General features: G+C 39.3%; 2 protein-coding genes across 21 annotated transcripts in view; one reads left to right on the forward strand and one right to left on the reverse strand.

The window, feature by feature from the left end:
* The window catches only part of caska (calcium/calmodulin-dependent serine protein kinase a), a 252,512-nt gene that overhangs the window by 158,249 nt on the left and 68,922 nt on the right, over nucleotides 1-25,341 (forward strand). For all 20 annotated transcript variants that reach the window (XM_061879695.1, XM_061879694.1, XM_061879699.1 and 17 more), the window contains exon 6: nucleotides 23,802-23,904. In XM_061879695.1, coding sequence (XP_061735679.1) covers nucleotides 23,802-23,904 — 103 coding nt within the window. The remainder of the gene's footprint in view (nucleotides 1-23,801; nucleotides 23,905-25,341) is intronic.
* Nucleotides 7,012-16,609, reverse strand: LOC133537817 (probable G-protein coupled receptor 34). Its single transcript, XM_061878889.1, has 2 exons — nucleotides 16,119-16,609; nucleotides 7,012-7,537 (listed from the first exon to the last, which is right to left on the reverse strand). Exons 1-2 carry the CDS (start codon nucleotides 16,607-16,609, stop codon nucleotides 7,012-7,014), a joined length of 1,017 nt encoding a protein of 338 aa, XP_061734873.1.

The following is a 25,341-nucleotide window of genomic DNA, read 5'->3' on the forward strand; positions in this document are numbered from 1 at the left end:
TTGGGTTTTGGGAAAAGTTGCAAGTCATGTCAAGTCAAAAGGCTCAAGTCCAAGTCAAGTCCCAAGTCATTGATGTTAAAGTCTAAGTCGAGTTGCAAGTCTTTTTACATTTTGTCAAGTCGAGTCTAAAGTCATCAAATTCATAACTCGAGTCTGACTCGAGTCCAAGTCATGTGACTCGAGTCCACACCTCTGCTAGGTAGTATAGTACCGCAATACTAATGATCATATTCGGTACTATACCGCCTTTAAAAAGTACTGATCAGACAAGTTGTCTAGTATGTTCACTATTTTATTTAAGGACAAACTTGCAATAAGAAACAAATGTTTAATGTACCGTAAGATTTTTTGCTAAAATAAAACCAAGAATACAATTTTTTGCGGCCCTCTTTATTTCAAAAAGTACCGAAAAGTATCAAAATAATTTACCGGTACCAAAGTATTGGTATCAGGACAACACTAGTAAACACATTACTTTACTTTCAGGGTATCTGCGGCGTCTTAAAAAGTCTGAAATCCAATAATTTGAATTTAAGGCCTGCGATGAGGTGGCGACTTGTCCAGGGTGTATGCCGCCTTCCGTCCGATTGTAGCTGAGATAGGCACCAGCGTCCCCCGCAACCCGAAAGGGAATAAGCGGTAGAAAATGGATGGAGGATGAATTTAAGGCCATAAAATGTCTAAAATTATCTTAAAATATCATAAAAGGTTTTAAATGTGATTTTAAAAAGTCTGGAACTATTGACGTTCCTTAGACCGCTCACCTGTGCATCGGTTGGGGACATCTCTGCGCTGCTGAGCCCTCTGCGCTCAGGATGGTCTCCTGCTGGCCCCACTATGGACTGGAGTCTCACTATTATGTTAGATCCACTATGGACTGGACTTTCACAGTATTATGCTAGACCAGTGGTTCTCAACCTTTTTTCAGTGATGTACCCCCTGTGAACATTTTTTAATTCAAGTACCTCCTAATCAGAGCAGACCATTTTTGGTTGAAAAAAAGAGATAAAGAAGTAAAATACAGCACTATGTCATCAGTTTCTGATTTATTAAATTGTATAACAGTGCAAACTATTGCTCATTTGTAGTGGTCTTTGTTGAACTATTTGGAAAAAAAGATTTAAAAATATCCAAAAAATTGTGGAAAAATAAACAAGTGATTCATTTATAAATAAAGATTTCTACACATAGAAGTAATCATCAACTTAAAGTGCCCTCTTTGGAGATTGTAATAGAGATCCATCTGGATTCATGAACTTAATTCTAAACATTTCTCCTCAAAAAATCTAGCTGTTAACACTGAATATTGCATTGTTGCATTTCTTTTCACAGTTTATGAACTTACATTCATATTTTGTTGAAGTATTATTCAATAAATATATTTATAAAGGATTTTTGAATTGTTATTTTTAGAATTTTTTTTTTTTAAATCTCACGTACCCCTTGGCATACCTTCAATTACCCCCATTTGAGAACCACTGTGTTAGACCCACTTGACGTCCATTGCATCCGGTCTCCCCCAGGGGGGGTGGGGGTCACCCACATCTGCGGTCCTCTCCAAGGTTTCTCATAGTCATTCACATTGACATCCCTGCACTGGATTGTGAGTTTTTTCTTGCCCTTATGTGGGCTCTGAACCGAGGATGTCGTTGTGGCTTGTGCAATCCTTTGAGACACTTGTGATTTAGGACTACATAAATAAACATTGATTCATTGATTGATGATTCTTTTTATTTAAAACATGCATAAAATTAATTCTTGCATCTTAAATGTTTTGATTTTTGAGGACGGTAAACGTAACTACACAGCGAAACTAAAGCAGGCTGCCTGTGCTGACCCGTAGAATTTATGTGCTGTGCGCAGTGTGTTGTTACAGCTAAGCATAGCAGCGGAGAAAACTTAACGAAAGCCCACAGCAAAGCCAAATGACTTGCATAAAATGGGTAACTAAAAGTTCAACGACTTTGTGTCCTTGAACGATCAATTTAATGCATGCTTGAAGCCGGTTTCACGGTGGCAGAAGGGTTAGTGAGTCTGCCTCACAATACGAAGGTCCTGCAGTCCTGGGTTCAATCCCAGGCTCGGGATCTTTCTCTGTGGAGTTTGCATGTTCTCCCCGTGAATGCGTGGGTTCCCTCCGGGTACTCCGGCTTCCTCCCACTTCCAAAAACATGCACCTGGGGATAGGTTGATTGGCAACACCAAATTGGCCCTAGTGTGTGAATGTTGTCTGTCTATCTGTGTTGGCCGTGTGATTAGGTGGCGACTGGTGTACCCCGCCTTCTGCCCGATTGTAGCAGATAGGCACCAGCGCCCCCCGCGACCCCAAAAGGGAATAAGCGGTAGAAAATGGATGGATGGATGGATGAAGCCGGTGGATGGAAAACGTATAAAGTGTTTAGTACCCAGATGTGCAGCCAAGGAGGAGGGAAGCGTTTGTAAACATAGTGGTGAAAGTGAATGGAATGATAATCCATCCATCCATTTTCAACCGCTTGTTCCTTTCAGGGTTGCAAGGGGTGCTGCAGCCTATCTCAGCTTTCAAAGTCAAATCCGTGATAAGTCCGTGTCAAAAGATGCTGAAACGCCACACTTTACAAAGTAACCCCCCCCCCAAAGGAGTGTTATGTGGGTTAAGTGGCACCAATTGCCTGAAGGAGATCAATATGAGATGTTTAATAGTGAAATGGTACTATTACATACAGTAAGCACATGCTAATTTATCTGTGCTAGTAGTGACCTCAGCAGTAAAACTATATTAAAAAAAGACATATTTTTTCCAAGTCTACGTGTGCTTTGTGGACTTGGAGAAGGCATTCGGCTGTGTCCCTCGGGAAGACCTGTGGGGAGTGCTCAGAGAGTATGGGGTATCAGACTGTGATTGTGGCAGTCCGCTCCCTGTGTGTTCAGTGTCAGAGCTTGGTCCGCATTGCCGGCAGTAAGTCGGAACCGTTTCCAGTGAGGGTTGGACTACGCCAAGGCTGCCCTTTGTCCCCAACTCTGTTCATAACTTTGCTGGACAGAATTTCTAGGCAAAGTCAGGGCGTTGATGGGATGCGGTTTGGTGGCTGCAGGATTAAGTCTCTGCTTTTGGCAGAGGATGTGGTCCTGATGGCTTCATTTGGCTAAAATCTTCAGCTCTCACTGGATCGGTTCGCAGCCGAGTGTGAAGCGACTCGGATGAGAATCAGCACCTCCAAGTCAGAGTCCATGGTTGTCGGCCAGAAAAGGGTGGAGTGCCATCTCCAGGTTAGGGAGGAGATCGTGCCTCAAGTGGAGGAGTTCAAGTACCTAGGAGTCTTTTTTACGAGAGAGGGAAGAGTGGATCGTGAGGTCGACAGGCGGATCGGTGCAGCGTCTTCAGGAATGCGGACGCTGTATCGATCCGAAGAAAGAAGGACCTGTTCCGAAAGGCAAAGTTCTCAATTTACCGGTCGATCTACGTTTCCATCCTCACCTATGGTCATAAGCTTTGGGTTATGACCGAAAGAACAAGATCACGAGTACAAGCGGCCAAAATGAGTTTCCTCCGCCGTGTGGCGGGGCTCTCCCTTAGAGATAGGGTGAGAAGCTCTTGTCGTCCGGGAGGAGCTCACAATAAAGCCGCTGCTCCTCCACATGGAGAGGAGCCAGATGAGGTGGTTCAGGCATCTGGTCAGGATGCCACCCGAACGCCTCCAGGCACGTCTGACCGGTAGGAGGCCATGTGGAAGACCCAGGACACGTTGGGAAGACTATGTCTCCCGACTGGCCTGGGAACGACTTCGAGCTGAAAGAAGTGTCTGGGGAGACGGAAGTCTGGGCTTCTCTGCTTAGGCTGCTGCCCCCGCGACCCGACCTCGGATAAGCGCAAGGAGTTGGATGGTTGAATTTTTTTTCCAATAATTTCAGGTCAGCTTCTCATGCCCAATCTTTTCTCCAAGTTTATGCATATTGTGGGGTGAGGAAATCAATGGAAATTTTGCAAATGTCATCTTCCATCTATCCATCCATGTTCTACCGCTTAGGCTTCAGCAGGGGTTGCTGGAGCCTATCCCAGCTGCATTCGGGCGTAAGGGAGGGACAATTCGCCATATCGGGGCGGCATGGCGTAGTGGCTAGAGCGGCCGTGCCAGAAACCTGAGGGTTGCAGGTTCACTTCCCATCTATTGACATCAAAGTTACTGCCGTTGGGTCCTTGGGCAGGACACTTCACCCTTCGCCCCCGGTGCTGCTCACACTGGTGAATGAATGATGAATGAATGATTGGTGGTGGTCGGAGGGGCCGTGGGCGCAAACTGGCAGCCACGCTTCCGTCAGTCTACCCCAGGGCAGCTGTGGCTACTGATGTAGCTTACCACCACCAGGTGTGAATGAATGATGGGTTCCCACTTCTCTGTGAGCGCTTTGAGTATCTAATAATAGAAAAGCGCAATATAAATCTCATCCATTATTATTATTATATCATCACAGGACCAACACAGACAGACAACATTCACACTCACATTCACTCACTAGGGACAATTTACTGTTGCCAATCAACCTATCCCCATCTTCTCATGCCTAAATAAAAACTAATCCTTGTGTATTAGCAATATTTTTTTTTAAAAAGTCACAAGAAACAGGTAAAAATGTCTCCATACACACCAGATACAAAATGAGATGAGCACATTATTCACATCCAGAATCAGAACCAGAATAGTTTTTATTGCCATTGTTTGAGAATGGGTTCACAAACTATGATTTTTTTTCTTGGTGCAATCGTGCAACATAAAACACAGAATAGGTAATAAAATGAGCTGTAGCTGAGCTATCAGATCTTGTTTTTTTTCATGTGCCTGATGGCCGAGGTTGGCAAATTCTGTTCGAGGCTTGCAAGCCATCCTTATTTTCAGACAATCACTCTCTCTGCACAGTTTTTCACAATTGAGTTCGGATAAAGAAGTACTGTAAATGTTTTTATCGCTTTGCTACATTCTGACAGCCGAAAAAAAACATGAACAAAGTTAACCAGTTAGCTTTAGCACGGATGCTAACTGTCCCTTTCACAGACAATACTTTCCTCTACCATGGCTGATGTTACATGAAAACACTTAATATGGAGCCCACTGCACCTTTTGCAAGAAAACACCTCTATGGCAAATCTGACAATTGGCTGTTACGATGTTTACTAATATTTTTTTCAATGAGTTCACACTGGAGAAGCTCCTGGTGTATTTAGTTAGTTTAACCATTTTTTTCCCAGTGTGAAAGACCAGCGAATGAATTAATATACTTAAGATCCATTCTGGACCTCTGATTTTACTTTGTTGTATTTTTTGTCCGTAGGGATGTGAAATGGTCTTAAATTATTTTCAAGATGGTCTTAAAAAAAGTCTTAAATTTGACATGTTGAAACCTGCGTACTGTGAAAATGTAATAAAAAACAACTGTACAATGCATTTGCAAATACTGTAATGTCACACTCAAGCAGATAGGGTATTATTCTTTCAAAAATAAAGGTTTTGCAGATTGTACATTTAGATTCAAAGCATACCTAGTTTGTTTTAGGGTTTGCGTTAAAGCATTAGCTTTTGGCTAACAACATGTTTTCTTGTGTTTTTGTGGCAAGTGGTTTCAGTGAGGGGTTATGTTCCTGTGCTTCATTGCAAACTGCATTGAAATGAAACACTTTAAGTGTGTTGGAACTGGTTGCTAGTAGATATCTAACAGATCCAGACCATTTAAGGCTCATTTTTAATATCTCACACAATTTTTAATAGCTCACATCAAGGAACTTGCTTGCTGCGGAAGGCCATGTTGAGAGTTGTCCAGTGAAGGTCGTACAAATACTTTCAAGTTGAAATCACATGTCTCGGAAACACAGGCATTTTGCAGATACTGAGTACTGGTGACAGTGGAGCCAGGTGGCGCTGTTGTTTGCGTTTGTGCCTCATAGTAAAAAGGTCCTAAGTTCGATTCCTGAGCTATGGGTCTTTGTGTGTGGAGTTTGGATGTTCACTGCGTGAATTCTCTAAGTACTCTGGCCTTCTACCACTTCTAAATACATGGACCTGGCAACACTAAAATTGGCCCTAATTTGTTTCCTGGCAACCACAGCTGCCAGTATTTTACCGTAAATTGTATTAACAATATATCAAGTTTTTTCATTGTAATTTACAGTAAGCAAAAACAGTGATCAACTGTAAAAAAAACAACGGATTTCACATCAACGTACCGTAATGCACTTATTTCTTCTGTTGTTTTGCGCAAGCTTAGCAGCTAGCCCTATTAGCTTGCCTGCTCCTGCTTGCTCTTCCTCCGTGTGTAACATGTTTAACCTCATCACACAGTCTTCCAGTGATAATAAAACTTAAAAACTGCAGTTAATTTGCCAAAATGGAGGAGTCTATACTTTGAATGACGATGAACAGTTAGCTCCGTGGCAACTAACTATTCCGGTCTCCAGACGGAGTATCGAAAATAGGAATTGACATTTAAAAAATTGGGATGACACTTGTAGAATCGGAACGTAAGACCCTGTTCACTCTACTAATGACAACTGCCACCTTTCACATTAAAACTCATCAGAACGACTCAAAACAATCCACAAGTCAAATATATAGCATTTATATAGTTGTGTACACGTGATGGGACAAGTAAACAAACCGTACCACAAATTGTCTTGTGTTAGTACGTCCTAAAACAAATTTTAATGCATTTTTCCTTAAAAATTTAAATTTTTCTCACGCTGTTGCACCTCCATTTAAATCGGCGCAATACAAATTCTTTGTCATTGATTTGCCTCAACTGAAGCATTTGAAAATAAATGGAAATTTTGCACAGGGACCTTTGGTTAGTGTAATAATAATAATTATAGCTGGGCACTCAAGGACGCCGTACAAAATCAAAACAATAAAATCGTTTGGATAAGATAAGATTTACAATTAATAAGCAGTGCAGTAGTTCACGTAGCTGACTTTCCCACCGTTTGTTAGCAGCATAGAAAATGAACGGATGGCTTAACTAATAATAAAAATGTAGCTGACCAAACTATTGCAAAGTAGCTGGGATGTTTTTTTTACCGTCAGCCTTTGCAGTTTTCTCATCCAGTTCTATGGTGGAGCTGCTAGAGCTCAATCCCGGAGCTTCCTTTACACCGAACACAATGCTCATTATCCGCTGCACCTCCTTCCTCATGGACGTTGCCAATATGAAGTACATGATGGGATCCAGGCAGGCGTTGAGGGACGAGAGGAGCAGCGTGGTCTCCACTGCCAGATTGACGACGTTCCTCCAGTAACAGGAAGTGTCCGTGATCGTGGTTCTGATGTAGAACGCTTGGACCACGTGATAAGGCGCCGAGCAGATGGTGAAGACGAAGAGGATGAAGAGAGACTTCCATGCCGTTCGCGAATAGCACTGAGCGTTGGGCGTGTGCCATATGTTCCGCAGCTTACGGTGGATCTTCACGTACGAGACCACCAGGGAGATGAACGCCAGCCAGTAGAGCGCCAGCAGAAACACGTTGATGTACGCCTTCCACTTGGCGTTTTGGAGCCGTTTGTACTGGTAACACCTAAAGAAAGATGATCCCAAGCGTGTAGTTATTCTAGTCATCTATTGTTCACAATCATTATGAGAGACAAGAACACATACTGAAACCCACTACTATTGACCACGCAGTCTGATAGTTTATATATCAATGATGAAATATTAACATTGCAACACATGCCAATACGGCCTTTTTAGTTTATTAAATTGCAATTTAAAATTTTCCCGGGAGTTTCTTCTTGAAAATGTTGCGTAATGATGACGTGTACGCGTGACGTCACAGACTGTTAGGAAATATGAGCGCTGCACACACACACAGCTAAAAGTCGTCTGCTGTAACCGCATAATTACACAGTATTTTGGACATCTGTGTTGCTGAATCTTTTGCAATTTGTTCAATTAATAATGGAGAAGTCAAAGTAGAAAGATGGAGTTGGGAAGCTTTAGCCTTTAGCCACACAAACACACATTCCTTGTTTAAAATTCCCGGAGGTGAAACTTTACTATGGATCAGAGCGGTCAAGCGAACATGGATCCCGACTACATGTCAACCAGCAGTTTTCGGTGAGCTTGTGCCGTCCGTACAGCTGCCGTCGACTTCCATCAGACACTGCGCATCAAGACATCCGTGGATACACCCTTCCGACTATCAGGTACTATTAAACTCACTAAACACTAGCAACACAATAGAAAGATAAGGGATTTCCCAGAATTATCCTAGTAAATCTGTCTAAAAACATCTGAATCCGTCCCAATGCAATCGCGTTTTGTCTTTTTTAACTCGATTTTTGTTTTTTTGTTTTTTAGTACGTCGCTATCAATATCCTCAAACACAAATCTTTCATCCTCGCTCAAATTAATGGGGAAATTGTCGTTTTCTCGGTCTGAATAGCTCTTTTTATTGGAGGCTCCCATTAAAAACAATGTGAGGATGTGAGGAGCCATCAACGGGTGACGTCATCGTCTGTGATTTCCGGTAAAGGCAGGGCTTTTCTGTTAGCGACCAAAAGTTGCGAACTTTGTTGTGGATGTTCTCTACTAAATCCTTTCAGCAAAGATATGGCAATATCGCGAAATGATCAAGTATGACACATAGAATGGACCTGCTATCCCCGTTTTAATAAGAAAGTCTCATTTCAGTAGGCCTTTAAGATTTCTAAAGATAAAAAAAAAAGCTTGCAAATTGTGGCTAATCGAAAACAACTTCAAAACTCAACATTGATGTTTTATCTACACACTGCAAGTCTATATATAATGTTGGAACTGACACATTCATAACAATATGTTCAATATTTACCGTATTTTGGTCATTTTAAGCATTACAGGAACGTATTTAATCAGTGCATGTATTTCCGTTCCCATAGCAACACACTTCTGACTTCCGCCAACAAACGCCTGTGTGTTCTAATCATGGCAGACGTCGTAATACGGTAGCCGAGAGAGTCAGGACCGGCGTAACTTGACGGTGTAAGTGTGGAGCCAAGCTTACCCAAAATCAACTGGAAAAAAAAAAACGTCGCCAGCCAGCTGGACTAAACAGACAACTATTAATCGAGTGAGTGAGTCCGGGGCGCGCGGCACCGCTGCGGCCCACTGCGGCCCACTGCTCCCCTCACCTCCCAGGGGGTGGAACAAGGGGATGGGTCAAATGCAGAGGAAACAATTTCACCACACCTCGTGTGTGTGTGACAATCATTAGTACTTTAACTTTTTTTAAACTATGATATTGATCATGATACATGCTGCACATCATGCTTGTTATTACAACTACATACAGCAGGGGTGTCAAACGTACGGATCAGGCCCACAAACAGGTTTTATCCGGCCCACAGGATGAGTTTTGCAAAGTATAAAAATTTACCTGAAATTTTTGAATGAAAGAAACAGCTGTTCTAAATGTGTTCTCTAGATGTCGCAATAGCAATTCTTTGTATCTTTGTAGATGATGCTACATATTAGAGATGCGCGGATAGGCAATTATATCATCCCCAACCGCATCACCAAAGTCGTCATCCACCCGCCGTACACCCGAACCAACATTTTATCAGAACCGCAACCGCCCGCCACCCGCCCGCTGACATACATACATCAGAGGTCGGCCACCTTTACCACTCACAGAGCTATTTAAACCCGTTTCACAGAGTAATGAGGACAATGGGAGCCGCTAATGTTCTCGCGAAAGTCCAATGGTGTTCATCCTGATGACAAAAATATGGGCGTGCTGTGAAGCCATTGTCTTTGACACCTTCAACAACATGTACGAACCGATTGTTAGTCCGGCAACATGTTGTGTGCAGCTTCCGCAATCACACGTACAAGATTGAAAGGCATACTGGGTGATACAGAGTACACTGATGGTTGTGATATAAACAACTTTAACACTTACTAATATGCGCCATGCTGTGAAACCACACCAAACAAGATTGACAAACACATTTCGGGAGAACATCCTCACAGTAACACAACATAAACGCAACACAACAAATACCCAGAATCCTTTGTATCCGTGACATTTCCTGAATATATTTTGCGCCCCCAACCCCGCCCACCTTACCAACGCACGGGGGGGGGTTGCTGCTAGCGGGGTGTATAAAATAGTCAGGAAATGTCATGGATACAAAGGATTCTGGGTATTTGTTGTGTTGCGTTTATGTTGTGTTACTGGGAGGATGTTCTCCCGAAATGTGTTTGTCAATCTTGTTTGGTGTGGCTTCACAGCGTGGCGCATATTACTAAGAGTGTTAAAATTGTTTCTATCACAACCATTAGTGTACTCTGTGTCACCCAGTATGCCTTGCAGTCGTGTGCGTGTTGCTGCGGAAGCCACACACACACATGTTGCTGGACTGACAAGCAGATCGTAAATGCTGTAGAAGGCGACAAAGCCAATGGCTTCATAGCACGCCCTAATACTTATTATCTGGGTGACTGCTGGCAGTCATTCTAGAGAATATTAGCGTCTTTGCTTTGTGACACGGGTCTTAAATGGCTCTTTGAATGGTAATGGATACCGATCCCAGAACCATGTATATCAAATATTTCCGGATGGTTCAACCGCCACCCGCCCGAATCTAATTAAAATCTATTTTTTCGTCATGTCACCCGCCCGACCCGCGGTTTATCCGCAGACTCCGCGGATGAGACCGCAAACCGCGCATCTCTACTACATATGTACAAAATAAACTACATTATGTTGAGGAAAATTATCAAACTACATAAATAACGTACTCTAATTTGATTTTGATTTCATTTTTTTAATTTGATAGATGGATGAGTTGACTGATGAATATTATCACATACTTTATTCAGAAAATATAAATAATGACAAATAAAGATGGTAAATGGTAAATGGGTTGTACTTGTATAGCACCTTTCTACCTTTTTAAGGAAGTCGAAGCGCTTTGACACTATTTCCAAATTCACCCATTCACACACACTGCTGGCGGGAGCTGCCATGCACCGCTCTAACCAGGATCCATCAGGACCAAAGGTGAAGTGTTTTGCTCAAGGACACAACGGATGTGACTAGAGTGGTAGAAGGTGGGGATTGAACCAGTAACCCTCAGATTGCTGGCACGACCACTCTCCCAACTTCGCCACACCGTCCCCCAGATAAAATACTAATAACCGCAACAACATTATGATTTTTACAATTTCAGAATGTGTTAGTTTTTTTTTTTAAACAAACAAAGCAATCTAAAGTCGTCTTTATTTTTAAGTTATCCTGCTGTGATTTTACCAGTCCGGCCCACTTGGGAGTACATTTTTCTCCATGTGGCCCCCCATCTAAAATGAGTTTGACTCTCCTGACATACAGCTGTGCTGTGTACAAAGCAGTCATAAAATGTAGGCTGATACTGTATTATGATTGTTCATGTTTTTCAGTCAGTACAGATTGCATCGTGTTGTGCATTACAAACTCAAAACGCCGTTCAGCTGCTGATGCAAGAAGCTTGCTTATGCCAATACCGTAGCACGCCGTTGCAAAACGATGTGTTACTATGCTAGAAAAAGAGTTCCTCGGTGTTTTTACAATAACAATGTCGCTACAGCTGGGAATTATACAGGATTTGAAGGCAGAATGGATTTACCCCATTAGCTGGATCGCTAGCCACCATGATTATTACAAATTAGAATGGAAAAAAGAACAACTTTTGTCGTCTTGTCTCTCATAATCACAGATGTCCGATAATATCGGACCGCCGATATTGTACAGAAATTGTACAGTAAGTGATGTTTTATTATGTTTGTTGGCTGTCATGATGTCTGCAGTGAGTAGTAATCAGTGATGTCATAGAAGGAAAAGGTGGAAGTCGTGATGCGTTTGTGTTGTGAAATACATAAGAATGTCCCTGTTACTACTTTTCATATATACTTATGGTGTGTATATAAAATCTTGATGGAGGTGTGTGGATGTTTTAAGCGCTGTATATGCAGAATAGAGCGACTCCCGTCATTGTAAGCAGACTTTTGATCGCATCTAATTACTATTCAGAATGCATTTTAAAAAATGTGTGCTAATCTCATATAAAGATTGTGAATGATAGGCAAAATTACAAAAAAATTGGTTCCCCTTTCAATTTTTTCTCTCCTTTATCAAATAATTATTTATTTATTTATTTATATTCTTAAATTTATATTTTTGTCACAGTGTGACTATTTTTGGCAATAGTGACTCAAAAAAGTGTAAAAAAAAAAAAAGTGTTGTCGTGAAAATCAATCAAACTTTATTTATATTGCTCTTAATCACACTGAAATTAATTAATTACTAATTAAACATGCTTAAAAATGTTCATTACGTCTTCTTATTCATATATATTTCAAATGTTCTTGTAATTAGACCATATTTTTGGTGTATTGGATGAATCTTTACCCGATATGTTTCGACTGTCAGTCTTCTTCACTGGAGTGGTCAGCTGACCCTTCTGAAGAAAACTGGAGACAGTCGAAATGTCAGGTAAAAATTCCATCCAATATACCGAAAATATGGTCCGATCACAAAAAAATTTTGGAAAAAGTATACTGTACTGCAAAAGGGATTCATAAAAAAATATGAAAAATAACTTTACATACAATTACACGGTGCTAAAAAAATATACATTCTATGTAGAAAAATTATTAATAATGAATATGGTATGTTTTTGTAACTTAACTGTCAATAAACATAAAGTGCAAATGAAAATCCAGCTTCACCGTTTTAGTCATAATTTTTGCGCTTAGGAAACGTATCTATGACTTTTGCGCCAGACTTCTTTTGTTTAACTTTGATATTGTCATTACTGCTACAAGTGGGGGGAAAATTATGTCTAACCTACTTAGTTTAAAACCTTGTCGAACAATTTGAAAGCATGTGTTAATCCTAAAGATTATTATCAAGCCTTAGGTCAGGCTGATTACAAAAATAAATACTAATAAATCATGCTCAAAAAGGTTCATTATGTTTTCTTATTCATATACTGTCAGGTAAAAATTCCATCTATCCCTCCATCCATCCATCCATTTTCTACCATTTGTCCCTTTCGAGTCGCGTGGGGTGCTGGAGCCTGTCTCAGCTGCATTCGGGCGGAAGACGGTTTACACCCTGGACAAGTCGCCACCTCATCACAGGGCCAACGCAGATAGACAGACAACATTCACACACTAGGGCCAATTAGTGTTGCCAATCAACTAATATACTGAAAATATGGTCTAATTACAAGAAAATTTGAAAAAGTATACCAATTAAACATACTGTACTGCAAAAGGGACTCATAAAAAACGATAAAAAATAACTTTACATACAATTACACAGTGCTAAAAAAATACATTCTAAGTAGAAACATTTATAATAATGAATATGGTATGTTTTTGCAACTAAACTGTCTATAAAATTAAAGTGAAACTGAAAATACAGCTTTAACATTTTAGTCATAATTTTTGCGCTTTGCGAACTTCTCAATGACTTTAACTCCAGACTTCTTCTGTTTGACTTTGATATTGTCATTACTGATACAAGTGGGAAAAAAAATTATGTCTAACCTACTTAGTTTACAATCCTGTCAAACAATTTGAAAGCATGTGTTAATCCCAAAGATTATTATCAAGGTTTAGGTCAGCCTGATTACAAAAATAAATACTAGTTAAACATGCTCAAAAAGGTTCATTATCTCTTCTTAATCATATGCTTATGAGGTAAAAATTCCATCTAATATACCCAAAAAATGGTCTGGTTCCAAGAAAATTTGAAAAAGTAGTCTAATTAAACTTACTGTACTACAAAAGGGACTCATAATAAACAATGAAAAATAACTAACTTTATATACAATTAACAGTGCTAAAAAATGCATTCTAAGTAGAAAAAGTAATAATAATGAATATGGTATATTTTTGTAACTAAACTGTCAATAAAATGTAAGTACAGCTTCACCATTTTAGTCATAATTTTTGCGCTTAGGAAAGCTCTATGACTTAAGCGCCAGACTTTCTGTTTGACTTTGATATTGTCATTACTACAAGTGGGGAAAACGTGTGTTAGTTAAAGTACCACTGATAGTCACATGCACACACTAGGTGTGGTAAAATGATCCTCTCCATTTGACCTATCCCCCTGTTCCACCCCCTGGGAGGTGAGGGGAGCTGTGAGCAGCAGCGGTGGCCACGCTCGGGAATCAATTTGGTGATTGAACGCTCAATTCCAACCCTTGATGCTGAGTGCCAAGCAGGGAGGTAATGGGTCCCATTTTTATATGTAACTTGGCCGGGGTTTGATCTCACGACCTACCGATCTCAGGGTGGACTCTCTAACCACAAGGCCACTGAGTGCCTCTGCGGCGCAGCTAAGAAATATAAATTTTTCGGTGGTTAAGACACACAGGCCACTGAGTGCCTCTGCGGCGCAGCTAAGAAATATACATTTTTCGGTGGTTAAGACACACGGATTCAGAGTATCTATATTACATGGATCCAAAGTGTTTAGAAGACAGCCCTGTAAATTTCACATGAAACAAAATGACTATTAGCTACACTACAAAAACTGATATCTAAGTAAGATTAAATATCTCAAATAGGGGTGATATTTGCTTATTTTCTGTCTGATAAGAAAATTCCTCTCACTAAGAAGATTTTATGTTAGTGTTATACTTGTTTTAAGGGTTTTGATCCAAATGATCTCATTAAGATGTTACAGCTTGTTGCTGAGATTTCATGACCTATATTGAGTAAAACATGCTTGAAACTAGAATATCAAATGTTGCAAAGCTGTGTCAACACTCACAAGTATAAAACTACTTTTTTAAAGTAATAATTTCTTACTTCAAGCATGAAAAAAAGAAAAATCATGATACCGAGCGCATATCATTATGTCAAGATAATGGCACTAGCATTTACTTAATTTAAGAATATTTTTAACATTTTGAGCAAAAAGGTCAAAAAAAAATTCTACCAAGAAAAGTGCACTTGTTATTAGTGAGAATATACTTATTTTAAGGTATTTTTGGGTTCATTGAGGTTAGCTAATTTTACTTGTTTTGGAAAGTCTTGACAAGACAAATTTTCTTGTTCTATTGGCAGATAATTTTGCTTATTTCAAATAAAATACCCCTATTTTTTTTTCTTGTTTTTGAACACTGACTTTTTGCAGTGTAGTTTCCAGGGGTGTAACGGTACACAAAAATTTTGGTTCTGTACTACCTCGGTTTAGAGGTCACGGTTCGGTTATTTATTGACCAAATTTGTAAACAATGGCATAACATACATATACACACAGGGTCCATTGCCAAGGTTAATGTGGTCAACATGTATAAAATAAAAACTAAATAAGATAAGGCTCAGAATGGTTTCTTAACAAAACCTTTCTACATATAATTTGCTTTTTTTGATTGATTGATTGATTGATTGATTGATTGAGACTTTTATTAGTAGATTGCACAGTACAGTACATATTCCGTACAATTGACCACTGAATGCAAACACCCCAATACGTTTTTCAACTTGTTTAAGTCGGGGTCCACGTTCATCAACACCCCCTGAGGTAGGAAATGGATGGATAGATGGTCTTAAATCTGCTGCTATAAAAACATTTGTTATTGCTTCGGCCCTGCCTGACTCGCCGAGGAGAGGCTGCTTGAATGCGGTGGTGACGCTTCAAAGGCGTTAGCATGTTTAACGTGTTGGCAAAAGCGTACCCTACTGCTGCTGAACAATGTCGGCAAACCTCCGTCCTCCATTGTTGTATCGCGCAGCCAAAGTGGTCCCAAACGGGAGATCTTAACGAGGCAGGAGGGTCTTCCAGCTCTGGCTTTTGCATGTTGTTCTAGCCCGGTTGCTGCTAGCCTGCCGTGTGTTGTGCCTCGCTCTGCATTGTTTACACAACGTGCGGTGCGCTACCTAATATGTCCGTGTGGAAACTCGTTCGGTACACCTCCGAACCGAACCGAAACCCCCTTACTGAAACGGTTCAATACAAATACACGTACCATTACACCCCAAATAGTTTCACTAAGCGGCACAGTTATGAAAGTATTTTGTGGAAAAAGAGAAAAACCAATCACCGGAAACAGAAAATGTTGATTTCTTGCTCCAGCCTAGAGTGAAAAGCCAAACAATACAAGAGCTAAAAGTGGACTAACTTGTGGCTCTGTGATGAACTTGTTGCGATAAAGACTGCATCCATGACCAGGGCCATGATCCAAATCGCTGCGCAGATGACGACGCTCCACTTGGTGGACAGCAGTCTGTTATGGCTCCGAATCCCCTGGTGGATCTTCATGTAGCGATTGACGCTGATCAGCCCCAGCAGGGTGATGCTGATGTACATGTTCATGTAGAAGACGTAGGTGACCACCTTACACAGCGTGGCTCCCAGCATCCAGCGGTTCCCTTCGCTGTGGAAGAAGATCCTGAAGGGCAGACAGAATATCAGCAGCAGGTCGGCGAACGCCAGGTTGATGAGGAACACCCACACCGAGTTGCGCTTGCTGTCAACTCGGAAGAAAGCCCACAGAGCCACCACATTCCCAATTAGACCCAGGACAAAGATGATGGAGTAGCACACCGCCAGGACGTAGCCCACATTGGTGTGATCGTGCACGCAGGACTCTTGGGGGTCAGTGGCCGTCATCCCGTCCGTCTCTTTACAGGCAGAGTCTGAAGGGCTGCTGTCAGGTTTTGCGGATAAATAGCTTTAAATATTTGGAAGATATTAGAACCTCATCTAAGCTTTAAGAAGGATTACTTTCTTCCTGGATAAGCTCCCCCGAACTTTACCCAACCATCGTGACACGTCCTACAAAGCCACAGTGAGAATTCTTTGACGTTTGCGTTTATATTCACATCACATAGCGGTGAATGCGCAGCCAATCGAGTACACTTTCATCATCAACAAGGACGGCTATCCAATGTGTAGCCTGGGGGCCATTTTTAGCCCCTTGGCTTGTTTTTTTTTATTTGTATTCAGCATGAAACATAAATGAATTGAATAGATTTTGTTTACATCCCTCCATTATTAGCCTCCTTAAAGGGGAACATTATCACCAGACCTATGTAAGCGTCAATATATACCTTGATGTTGCAGAAAAAAGACCATATATTTTTTTAACCGATTTCCGAACTCTAAATGGGTGAATTTTGGCGAATTAAACGCCTTTCTGTTTAATCCACTTGGAGCGATGACGTCAGTACGTGACGTTGCCTAGGTAAGAAAGACGCCATTTTCATTTTCTCCAACACATTACAAACACCGGGTCTCAGCTCTGTTAGTTTCCGTTTTTTCGAATATTTTTTGGAACCTTGGCGACATCATGCCTCGTCTGTGTGTTGTCGGAGGGTGTAACAACACTAACAGGGAGGAATTCAGGTTGCACCAGTGGCCCGAATATGCGAAAGTGGCAAGAAATCTGCCGCCAGACCCCCATTTAATGTGCCGGAGTGTCTGCACATTTTACCGGCGATGACAGACATGGCACAGAGATGTATGGATAACCTGCAGATGCATTTGCAACGATAAAGTCAACGAAATCACAAAGCTGAGTTTTGTTAATGTTGTTGACTTATGTGCTAATCAGACATATTTGGTCGCGGCGTGACTGCCAGCTAATCGATGCTAACATGCTATTTAGGCTATAGCTGTATGTACTTTTGAAACTATATTACGTTTCCTTCCACCCATATTTAATGTGAAAAAAACACTTACCAATCGACGGATTTAAGTTGCTCCAGTGTCACAAGATGCGAAAGTCCTGATCGTTTGGTCCGCACATTTTACCGGCGATGCTAACGCAGCTATTCAGCCATGCTATTCGGCCATTCAATACTTTCATACTCTAACCATCCGTTTCAATACATCCGTAATCTGTTGAATCGCTTAAACCGCTGAAATCCTAGTCTGAATCCGAGCTAATGTCGCTATATCTTGCTGTGCTATTTTTTGCCATTGTTTGTTTACATTGGCAGCACTGTATGACGTCACAGGAAAATGGACAGTGTCTTCGAAGATAGCCAAAATAAGGCACTTTAAAGCTTTTTTTAGGGATATTCCGGGACTGGTAAAATTTTGAAAAAAACTTTAAAAAATACAACAAGCCACTGGGAACTGACTTTTATTGTTTTTAACCCTTTTGAAAGTGTGATAATGTTACCCTTTAATGTATCAAAGTGGCCCCTTGCATTCTTCAGTTTTTCTGTGCGCACCCCTGATATACATAAATCTACAACATGGACACGGGTGTAGGACCCACCTTGTAGCAAAAGCAGGGGCAGGACCAGGCTAGGTAAATAAGGACGCATAGAAATTATTTTATTCTTATTATTTTATTTACTTATTTCATTATTTATTCTTCTAAATACCTGGGCGTAACCTTGGACAATAAACTCACCTTTGATCAGCACACCACAGACATTCAAAAAAGAAGTCAACAAAGACTGTCAGCCATCCGTAAACTTAAAGGACTATACGTTGCACCTCACCTCCTGTTACTTTACCAAAGCATTGTTTAGCCAAGTGGTTCTCAACCTTTTTTCAGGGATATACTCCCTGTGAACATTTTTTTAATTCAAGTACCCCCTAATCAGAGCAAGAAGAGATAAGGAAGTAAAATACAGCACTATGTCATCAGTTTCTGATATATTAAATTCAAAAATATTGCTCATTTGTTTTGGTCTTTCTTGAACTATTTGGAAAAAAAGATATACAAATAACTAAAAACTTGTTGAAATATAAACAAGTGATTTAATTATAAATAAAGATTTCTACACATAGAAGTAATCTTCAACTTAAAGTGCCCTCTTTGGGGATTGTAATAGAGATCCATCTGGATTCATCAACTTCATTCTAAACATTTCTTCACAAAAAAAGAAATCTTTAACATCAATATTTATGGAACATGTCCACAAAAAGTCTAGCTGTCAACACTGAATGTCAGATTGTTGTATTATTTTTCCACAGTTTATGAACTTACATTCATACTTCATTGAAGTTTTATTCAATAAACATATGTATAAAGGATTTATGAATTGCTGCTGTTTTTTTAGAATGTTTTTAATAGATCTCACTTGTCCCTTTGCATGCCTTCAAGTACCTCCAGGGGTCCTCACACCCCCTTAAAAGAAGACTACTGTTCCACAACATTTTTTCCCGCACGCTTTTACATCACAAAACCAATGTGACAGCTCTATATCATGTTGTGTGAGATTTGTGCAGAACAACGTCAGTGGCTGCAAGACGTACTTGTTCAACAGCCATACACGTCACATTAAGGGTGCCCGTAAAAAAACTTTTAACACTGTTACAAATATGTGCCACACTTTGAACCCACACCAAACAAGAATGACAAACCCTTTTTGGGAGAAATTCCGCACCCTAACACAACTTAAACACAAGAGAACAAATACCCAGAACACCTTGCAGGGCTACAATATACAACACCTCAACCGACGCAAGTAGGGAGGGTGGGGGCGTGCGGGGTTGGTGGTAGCAGGGGTGTGTATATTGTAGCCCGGAAGAGTTAGGTCTGCATGGGATTCTGGGTAATTTTTCTGGTGTGTTTATGTTGTGTTACGATGCAGATGTTCTCCCAAAATGGTTTTGTCATTCTTGTTTGGTGTGGGTTCACAGTCCGGCACATATTTGTAACAGTGTTAAAAGTTTTTTTACGACCACCCTTAGTGTGACGTGTGTAGCTGTTGATCAAATATATCTTGCAATAACTCATGTGCGTCTCACATGACCAGATGCAACATACAACTGGGCTAGCACGCTGCCCGTTCAGGATGTAGAGGGCGCTAAAGGCAGTGCCATTATGGCACTCCCTGAATATTGTTGATCTGGTAAAAATTGACAGGGGCTTCGAGAGAATTGGTGCCCTGAAATTCAGGGGTCTCCCGGGAAAATTGGGGACGTTGGCAAGTATGACGCTGTTAAGCGCCGTTCATATTAAACTCGCGGGCCGCACCAGCATTAAATTGTCATATCAAAGCGAGGGCCGCATGGTTAAGACCCCTGATCTAATCTAATCTAATCTAATCATCCTACTACCATCAGGGCGGAGGTACAGAACCATCAAATTCCGGCAGGCCCGCCTTCGGAAAAGCCTTATCCCTGCAGCTATAGCCGCCCTAAACAGCAGGCCCGGCCGACCTGTCTGACAAACCCATAAATGTGTTGGTCATGTATGATGTCTTTTTGTTATTTTTGTTCGTGATGTGTAATGTCAATTATTTAAATGTTCGGCAGTGAAAATGAATTTCCCCCAACGGGGACCAATAAATCTAAATCTAATCTAAATTCCGCCAACAGGAAGCGGAAAAAGAAAGAAATGATGGTGGGTTCCATTCTTTAAAGCACACTGAAAAATTAACGCATGCGGAGGCCATTTTGATATTTTGAAAAAACGATACAATATATAGATTTTTGTAACATTTAGGGCCCCCTTCAAATTGGATCCCAGGGTCCCAGAAGGGTCTAGTTAAAAGAATGTTAAAATTAAGTCATATATTATTTTTTTTCCTATTATTATTATATTTCAAAGGTTAAATCTGTAGATCAACTTAACGTCTATCTATCGATATAAAAAAAACATGTTTTTTTTTTTATGTTTATTGTTTTAATGTTTTTTTTAATGTTTTATATAAATGTCAAAGTAGAGATCTGATGTGAAGTCATTTTGGCCTTAAAAAGGTCAATAATTCATAAAAGCATTGATTTTGATTCGGTTTTATTTTTGAGCAATGAAAGTATAAAAAAAATGTTTTAAAACACACAAAAATTATTGGGGATCCAAAAGCGCCCCACTCATAAAAATGTTAAAAATAAGGCATACATTTTTTTTCTTTACATCCAAAACTCAAATCTCAAGATCAACTATCCGTCGATTATGATTAGTTTTTTGTTTTTGGTTTTTGTTTTTGTTTTATGCCCTTTTTGTCAAAGAAAACTTTGTGTTTTACATCGCAACCACACAAAATATTTCAAAGTGGAATGTTGAACGATCCCGAGAGGGACATGCGTTAGAAAATAGATGGATGGAATATTTTATGTAAAGTAAATAGAACCTTCCATAGGTTAATACTTCATAACATTTATTTTATTTCGTTATTATTGTTTGAGAAATGACAGCTTTAAAGAAAAACAGCCTGCGTGGCAGCTTTGTATTTTTCGATTCAACATTGTGATTTTTTTAAAATAGTATTTTAGGACACGCCTGTTTTTAAAGGAAGATGTTCAACATTTCACAGACCATGAAAATTTGTAAGAATGTGGTCAGTGGACCCGGTTCTGTTCTAGTCCTTATCGAAGGTGTAAGATCAAGGCTCTTAGATCTTCCAACATTCAAGATCGCGTTGTTACACACTAAAATTTGCCACAAGCGTCTTTTCACAACTTACTCATAAGCATAGAATTGTCCAAAATGCCTTGTGCACCAAACAATTCCAACTGTGACCAGATGAGAAATAGATCATACATAATTGGTAACAAATACAATTAGTACAAACAAGTACAGTGAAACAAAAAAAAATGCAATATCATATAAAGGTTTGTTCATTCCAGCAGTTAGATTTACAATGTAAAACTGTGAATTAGTGAAGTGAATTATATTTATATAGCGCTTTTCTCTAGTGACTCAAAGCGCTTTACATAGTGAAACCCAATATCTAAGTTACATTTTTAAACCAGTGTGGGTAGCACTGGGAGCAGGTGGGTAAAGTGTCTTGCCCAAGGACACAACGGCAGTGACTAGGATGGCGGAAGCGGGAATCGAACCTGCAACCCTCAAGTTGCTGACACGGCCACTCTACCAACCGAGCTATACCGCCCCACAATAAACTAATATATGACATGCTCATATCATGCAACTCAAGATATGTCAAGCTTTATTTTGATATAATTTTGATGATTATGGCTTACAGTTTATGAAATCCTCAAAATGAAAATCTCAGAAAATGTGGGCTTTTAGAATTGAACACGAGCATGACAACATTACAGGTGGCTACTCAGTTAGGTGCTGTTGAAATACAATACAAGCAATAAATAACATGTTAAAATAAAATAAAAACACCAATACAAACAGCGTGAGCTATTGGGACAGATTCAAGCTATTGGCCCACAATGAAAACTGTTTTAACTCGGTCCTGGTCTTGAGACCAAAATCAATCCCTGATGGTAGCAGTGCTAACCAGGGATAGAGCGGTCTGCCAGGATTTTCTTTGCTCCGCCGAGTCAGGGAGAGCGAACAATGTCCTCTCGAGAGGACAGAGGCCGGCCCATAATCTTCTCCGCTGTCCTGGTCACCCTCTGCGGGGCCTTCCTGTCTGCAGCAGAGCAGACTGAAAACCACATAGTTACTGTACGAAGTACATCAGCACTGGCTCTATGGTAGCCCGTTAAAAAGATATCTGCTGTTTTTCCTCGGGTTGTAAGAAGGCATGGTCATCAATAGTTTAAGAAATAAAGGTGTGACATATCTCACTTTGCAGGTGATGAGTTTATATCACATTTTAGTTTCACTTTTGATGGGAAATTGCCAAAATTAGTGAACATTTGCACGATATTAAAAAAAAAAGTGTTTCTCCTCTAAATAAAAGGTCACATGTGACCAAAGACATGCAGAAATGACAAATATGTTTGGAGAAAAATGTGGATTGGATTTAAAAATATTTTTTATATTTTCAAACAAACCTTTTTTTTTTCACCAAATGACTCGGTTTGTTTACAAGTTAAAAATGTTGCTTTATAAAACAAAAAGTTTTGTTTGCATTCTTTCAAATTTAGTTTTCTTTTCTTCAAGTATTTTGAATGGGACAGGCGGTAGGAAATGGATGGATGGATGACTCAACTTCAACTTTGTAGGCAGGGCCTCGTCCGAACAATATCTTGAAAGCCTTTTATTGGCCAGTCTCAAATTATTGATTACTTCCTGACTTGGGCACGTTATTTATTTATTTTAAGTTGACATGTAAATAAAAGGTTGAATGTTATAGTTGACACTGCCAAAGACAAGCAGAAATGTCAAATATGTTTGGAGAATTTATTTATTTATTTATTTCAATCAAACAAAAATTGATTGGCAAACAAAATTAATGGATTAAAAAAAATATATATATATGCAAACAACTTAATTTTTTTTACCCAAGTTGTCTTTTTTTTTTTTTTTTTTTTTTTTTTTTTTTACCAGTCAATGTGTCTTAATAAAACAAAAAGTTTTCTTTGCCTTTTCTTAAATTTTATTTGCATTTTTTTAAAGTACCTCTTTATGTTATGACTAAACTTAATTTTTGTGGGCGTGGCCTCCCCTGAACAATATGTTAGAAGTTTTTTTATTGGTCAGTTTCGAATGATGGTGTGAAACTTGATTAGAAAGATATTTTTATCCCCCTTATGACTTGTATTACAAATCAAATTGAAGTCATCCAGTATCTTGTCTTTATTTTTGTAGCAAGTCCGTCGTTGAAGAAGCGGGACTAAGTGTACCACAAATATGGATAATAACTTGATCAGGATGATCTAGTCTTGTCATAAGCGTGTTCACGTGAAAGCGGCGTGGTAAGCAGCTGACGACTAACAGTGTTTGTTCTGTTTCGGCACCAAAAAATGTTTTTTGTCTTACAAAAACACCTGTAAATGAGTTTAATTAATTCATATGAATTGCATATTTATTATTTATATGGCTTTATCAATAGCTTTATGTGTTCTTTGCCACAGTGAACCTTCCTTTAGTCACATTCCTGTTATTTATACTGTAGGATGTTGTCACTCTTTAATTAGCCTGAGCGACCACTAATCACTTTCTCGTCTTTCTTTTTCCTTTCGTCTCCCGTAGCCTCACTGTGTGCTGCTGGCGTCCAAGGAGAACTCTGCTCCTGTCAAGTTAGGCGGCTTCGGCGTCGCCATCCAGCTGGGAGAGTCGGGACTGGTTGCCGGAGGTAAACGTGACAACGCCCCAATGAGTGTTTGCTGTGTAACCCTTATTTTATTTACAAGAGTAAAAGACAATGTAGAAGTCCCACAATAGTGTTTTTGGAGTTGGTTGCAAAAAAATCCTGCCTTTCTGCTGGAATTTGGACCGTTTTAAAGTGCTTCTGCTTCTGTGTGATGTCCTCATAATAGATGCCTTATATCATTGGTTCTTAAACTGTTTTTTACCAAGTACCGCCTCAAAAAAAGAACACAACCATTTTTGATTGATTGATTGAAACTTTTATTGGTAGATTGCACAGTACAGTACATAGTCTGTACAATTGACCACTAAATGGTTTTTCAACTTGTTTAAGTCGGGGGTCCACGTTAATCAATTCATGGTTGATGACCACCATTAAAATCATTAAAATAGATTAGCATAGTAGGCCTAAGTCAGGGGTGTCCAAACTGTCTGATTTGGGGGCCGCATTGGGCGAAAATAATTTGGTCGAGGGCCATAAGCGACTGCATTATATATATATATATATATATATATATATATATATATATATATATATATATATATATATAATTTTTATTTCTTTATATATATGTGTGTTAGATATGTATGTATATATACACATGTACGTATATATATATACATATATATGTATATATATATATATACATACTGTATATACACATGTATGTATGTGTATATATATATACATGTATATACATATATATGTATATATATATATATATATATGTGTGTGTATATATATATATGCATTTAAATAACACACATATATATATATATATACATATATGTATATATATATATATATATGTGTATATATATATGCATTTAAATAACACACACACATATATATATATATATATGCATGCATATACCTACATACAGTATATAACATATACAGTACATGTGTACATATTATGTCAATAGAATGGATATATAATGATTATTAGAATTGGATATTTAGAGTATGTGAAAGTTTGACTTCTACCTTGTTTACTTCCATGAGGACCCCCCTTAATGTTTTGTAATCAATCAGAAATATCAAGCAACTAAAATGCGCCAAACAAGGATAAGTGTGGGAACTGTTTTGCATTTTTTCCATCCTGCTTAATAATGGATTTAAATAGTTTGTGGTAGGTGGAAGTTTTTAATATTGTCCACAAAGTTCATTGAGCAGGTTATGTTATGTCTGACGACATTTTGTGTTGGTTGGAATCAGTTTTTTTTTTTGTATATAATTTTTTTTTTTTACTTTTTTTGCACCAAGACTAGGGAAGGTTGTTTGTATTGGGTCATATAAGTTCTAGCTGTGTAAACCTTTTGTTCAGAGTGTATTTGAAGGTCATTTATTCGTTTTACTCACATTGTCCGTTAAAAGGTGACTTAATGACAGCATACAAATTGTCAGACTATCAAAATGAAT

The sequence above is a fragment of the Nerophis ophidion genome, linkage group LG19, assembly GCF_033978795.1.
Source record: "Nerophis ophidion isolate RoL-2023_Sa linkage group LG19, RoL_Noph_v1.0, whole genome shotgun sequence".
Classification (NCBI taxonomy): domain Eukaryota; kingdom Metazoa; phylum Chordata; class Actinopteri; order Syngnathiformes; family Syngnathidae; genus Nerophis; species Nerophis ophidion.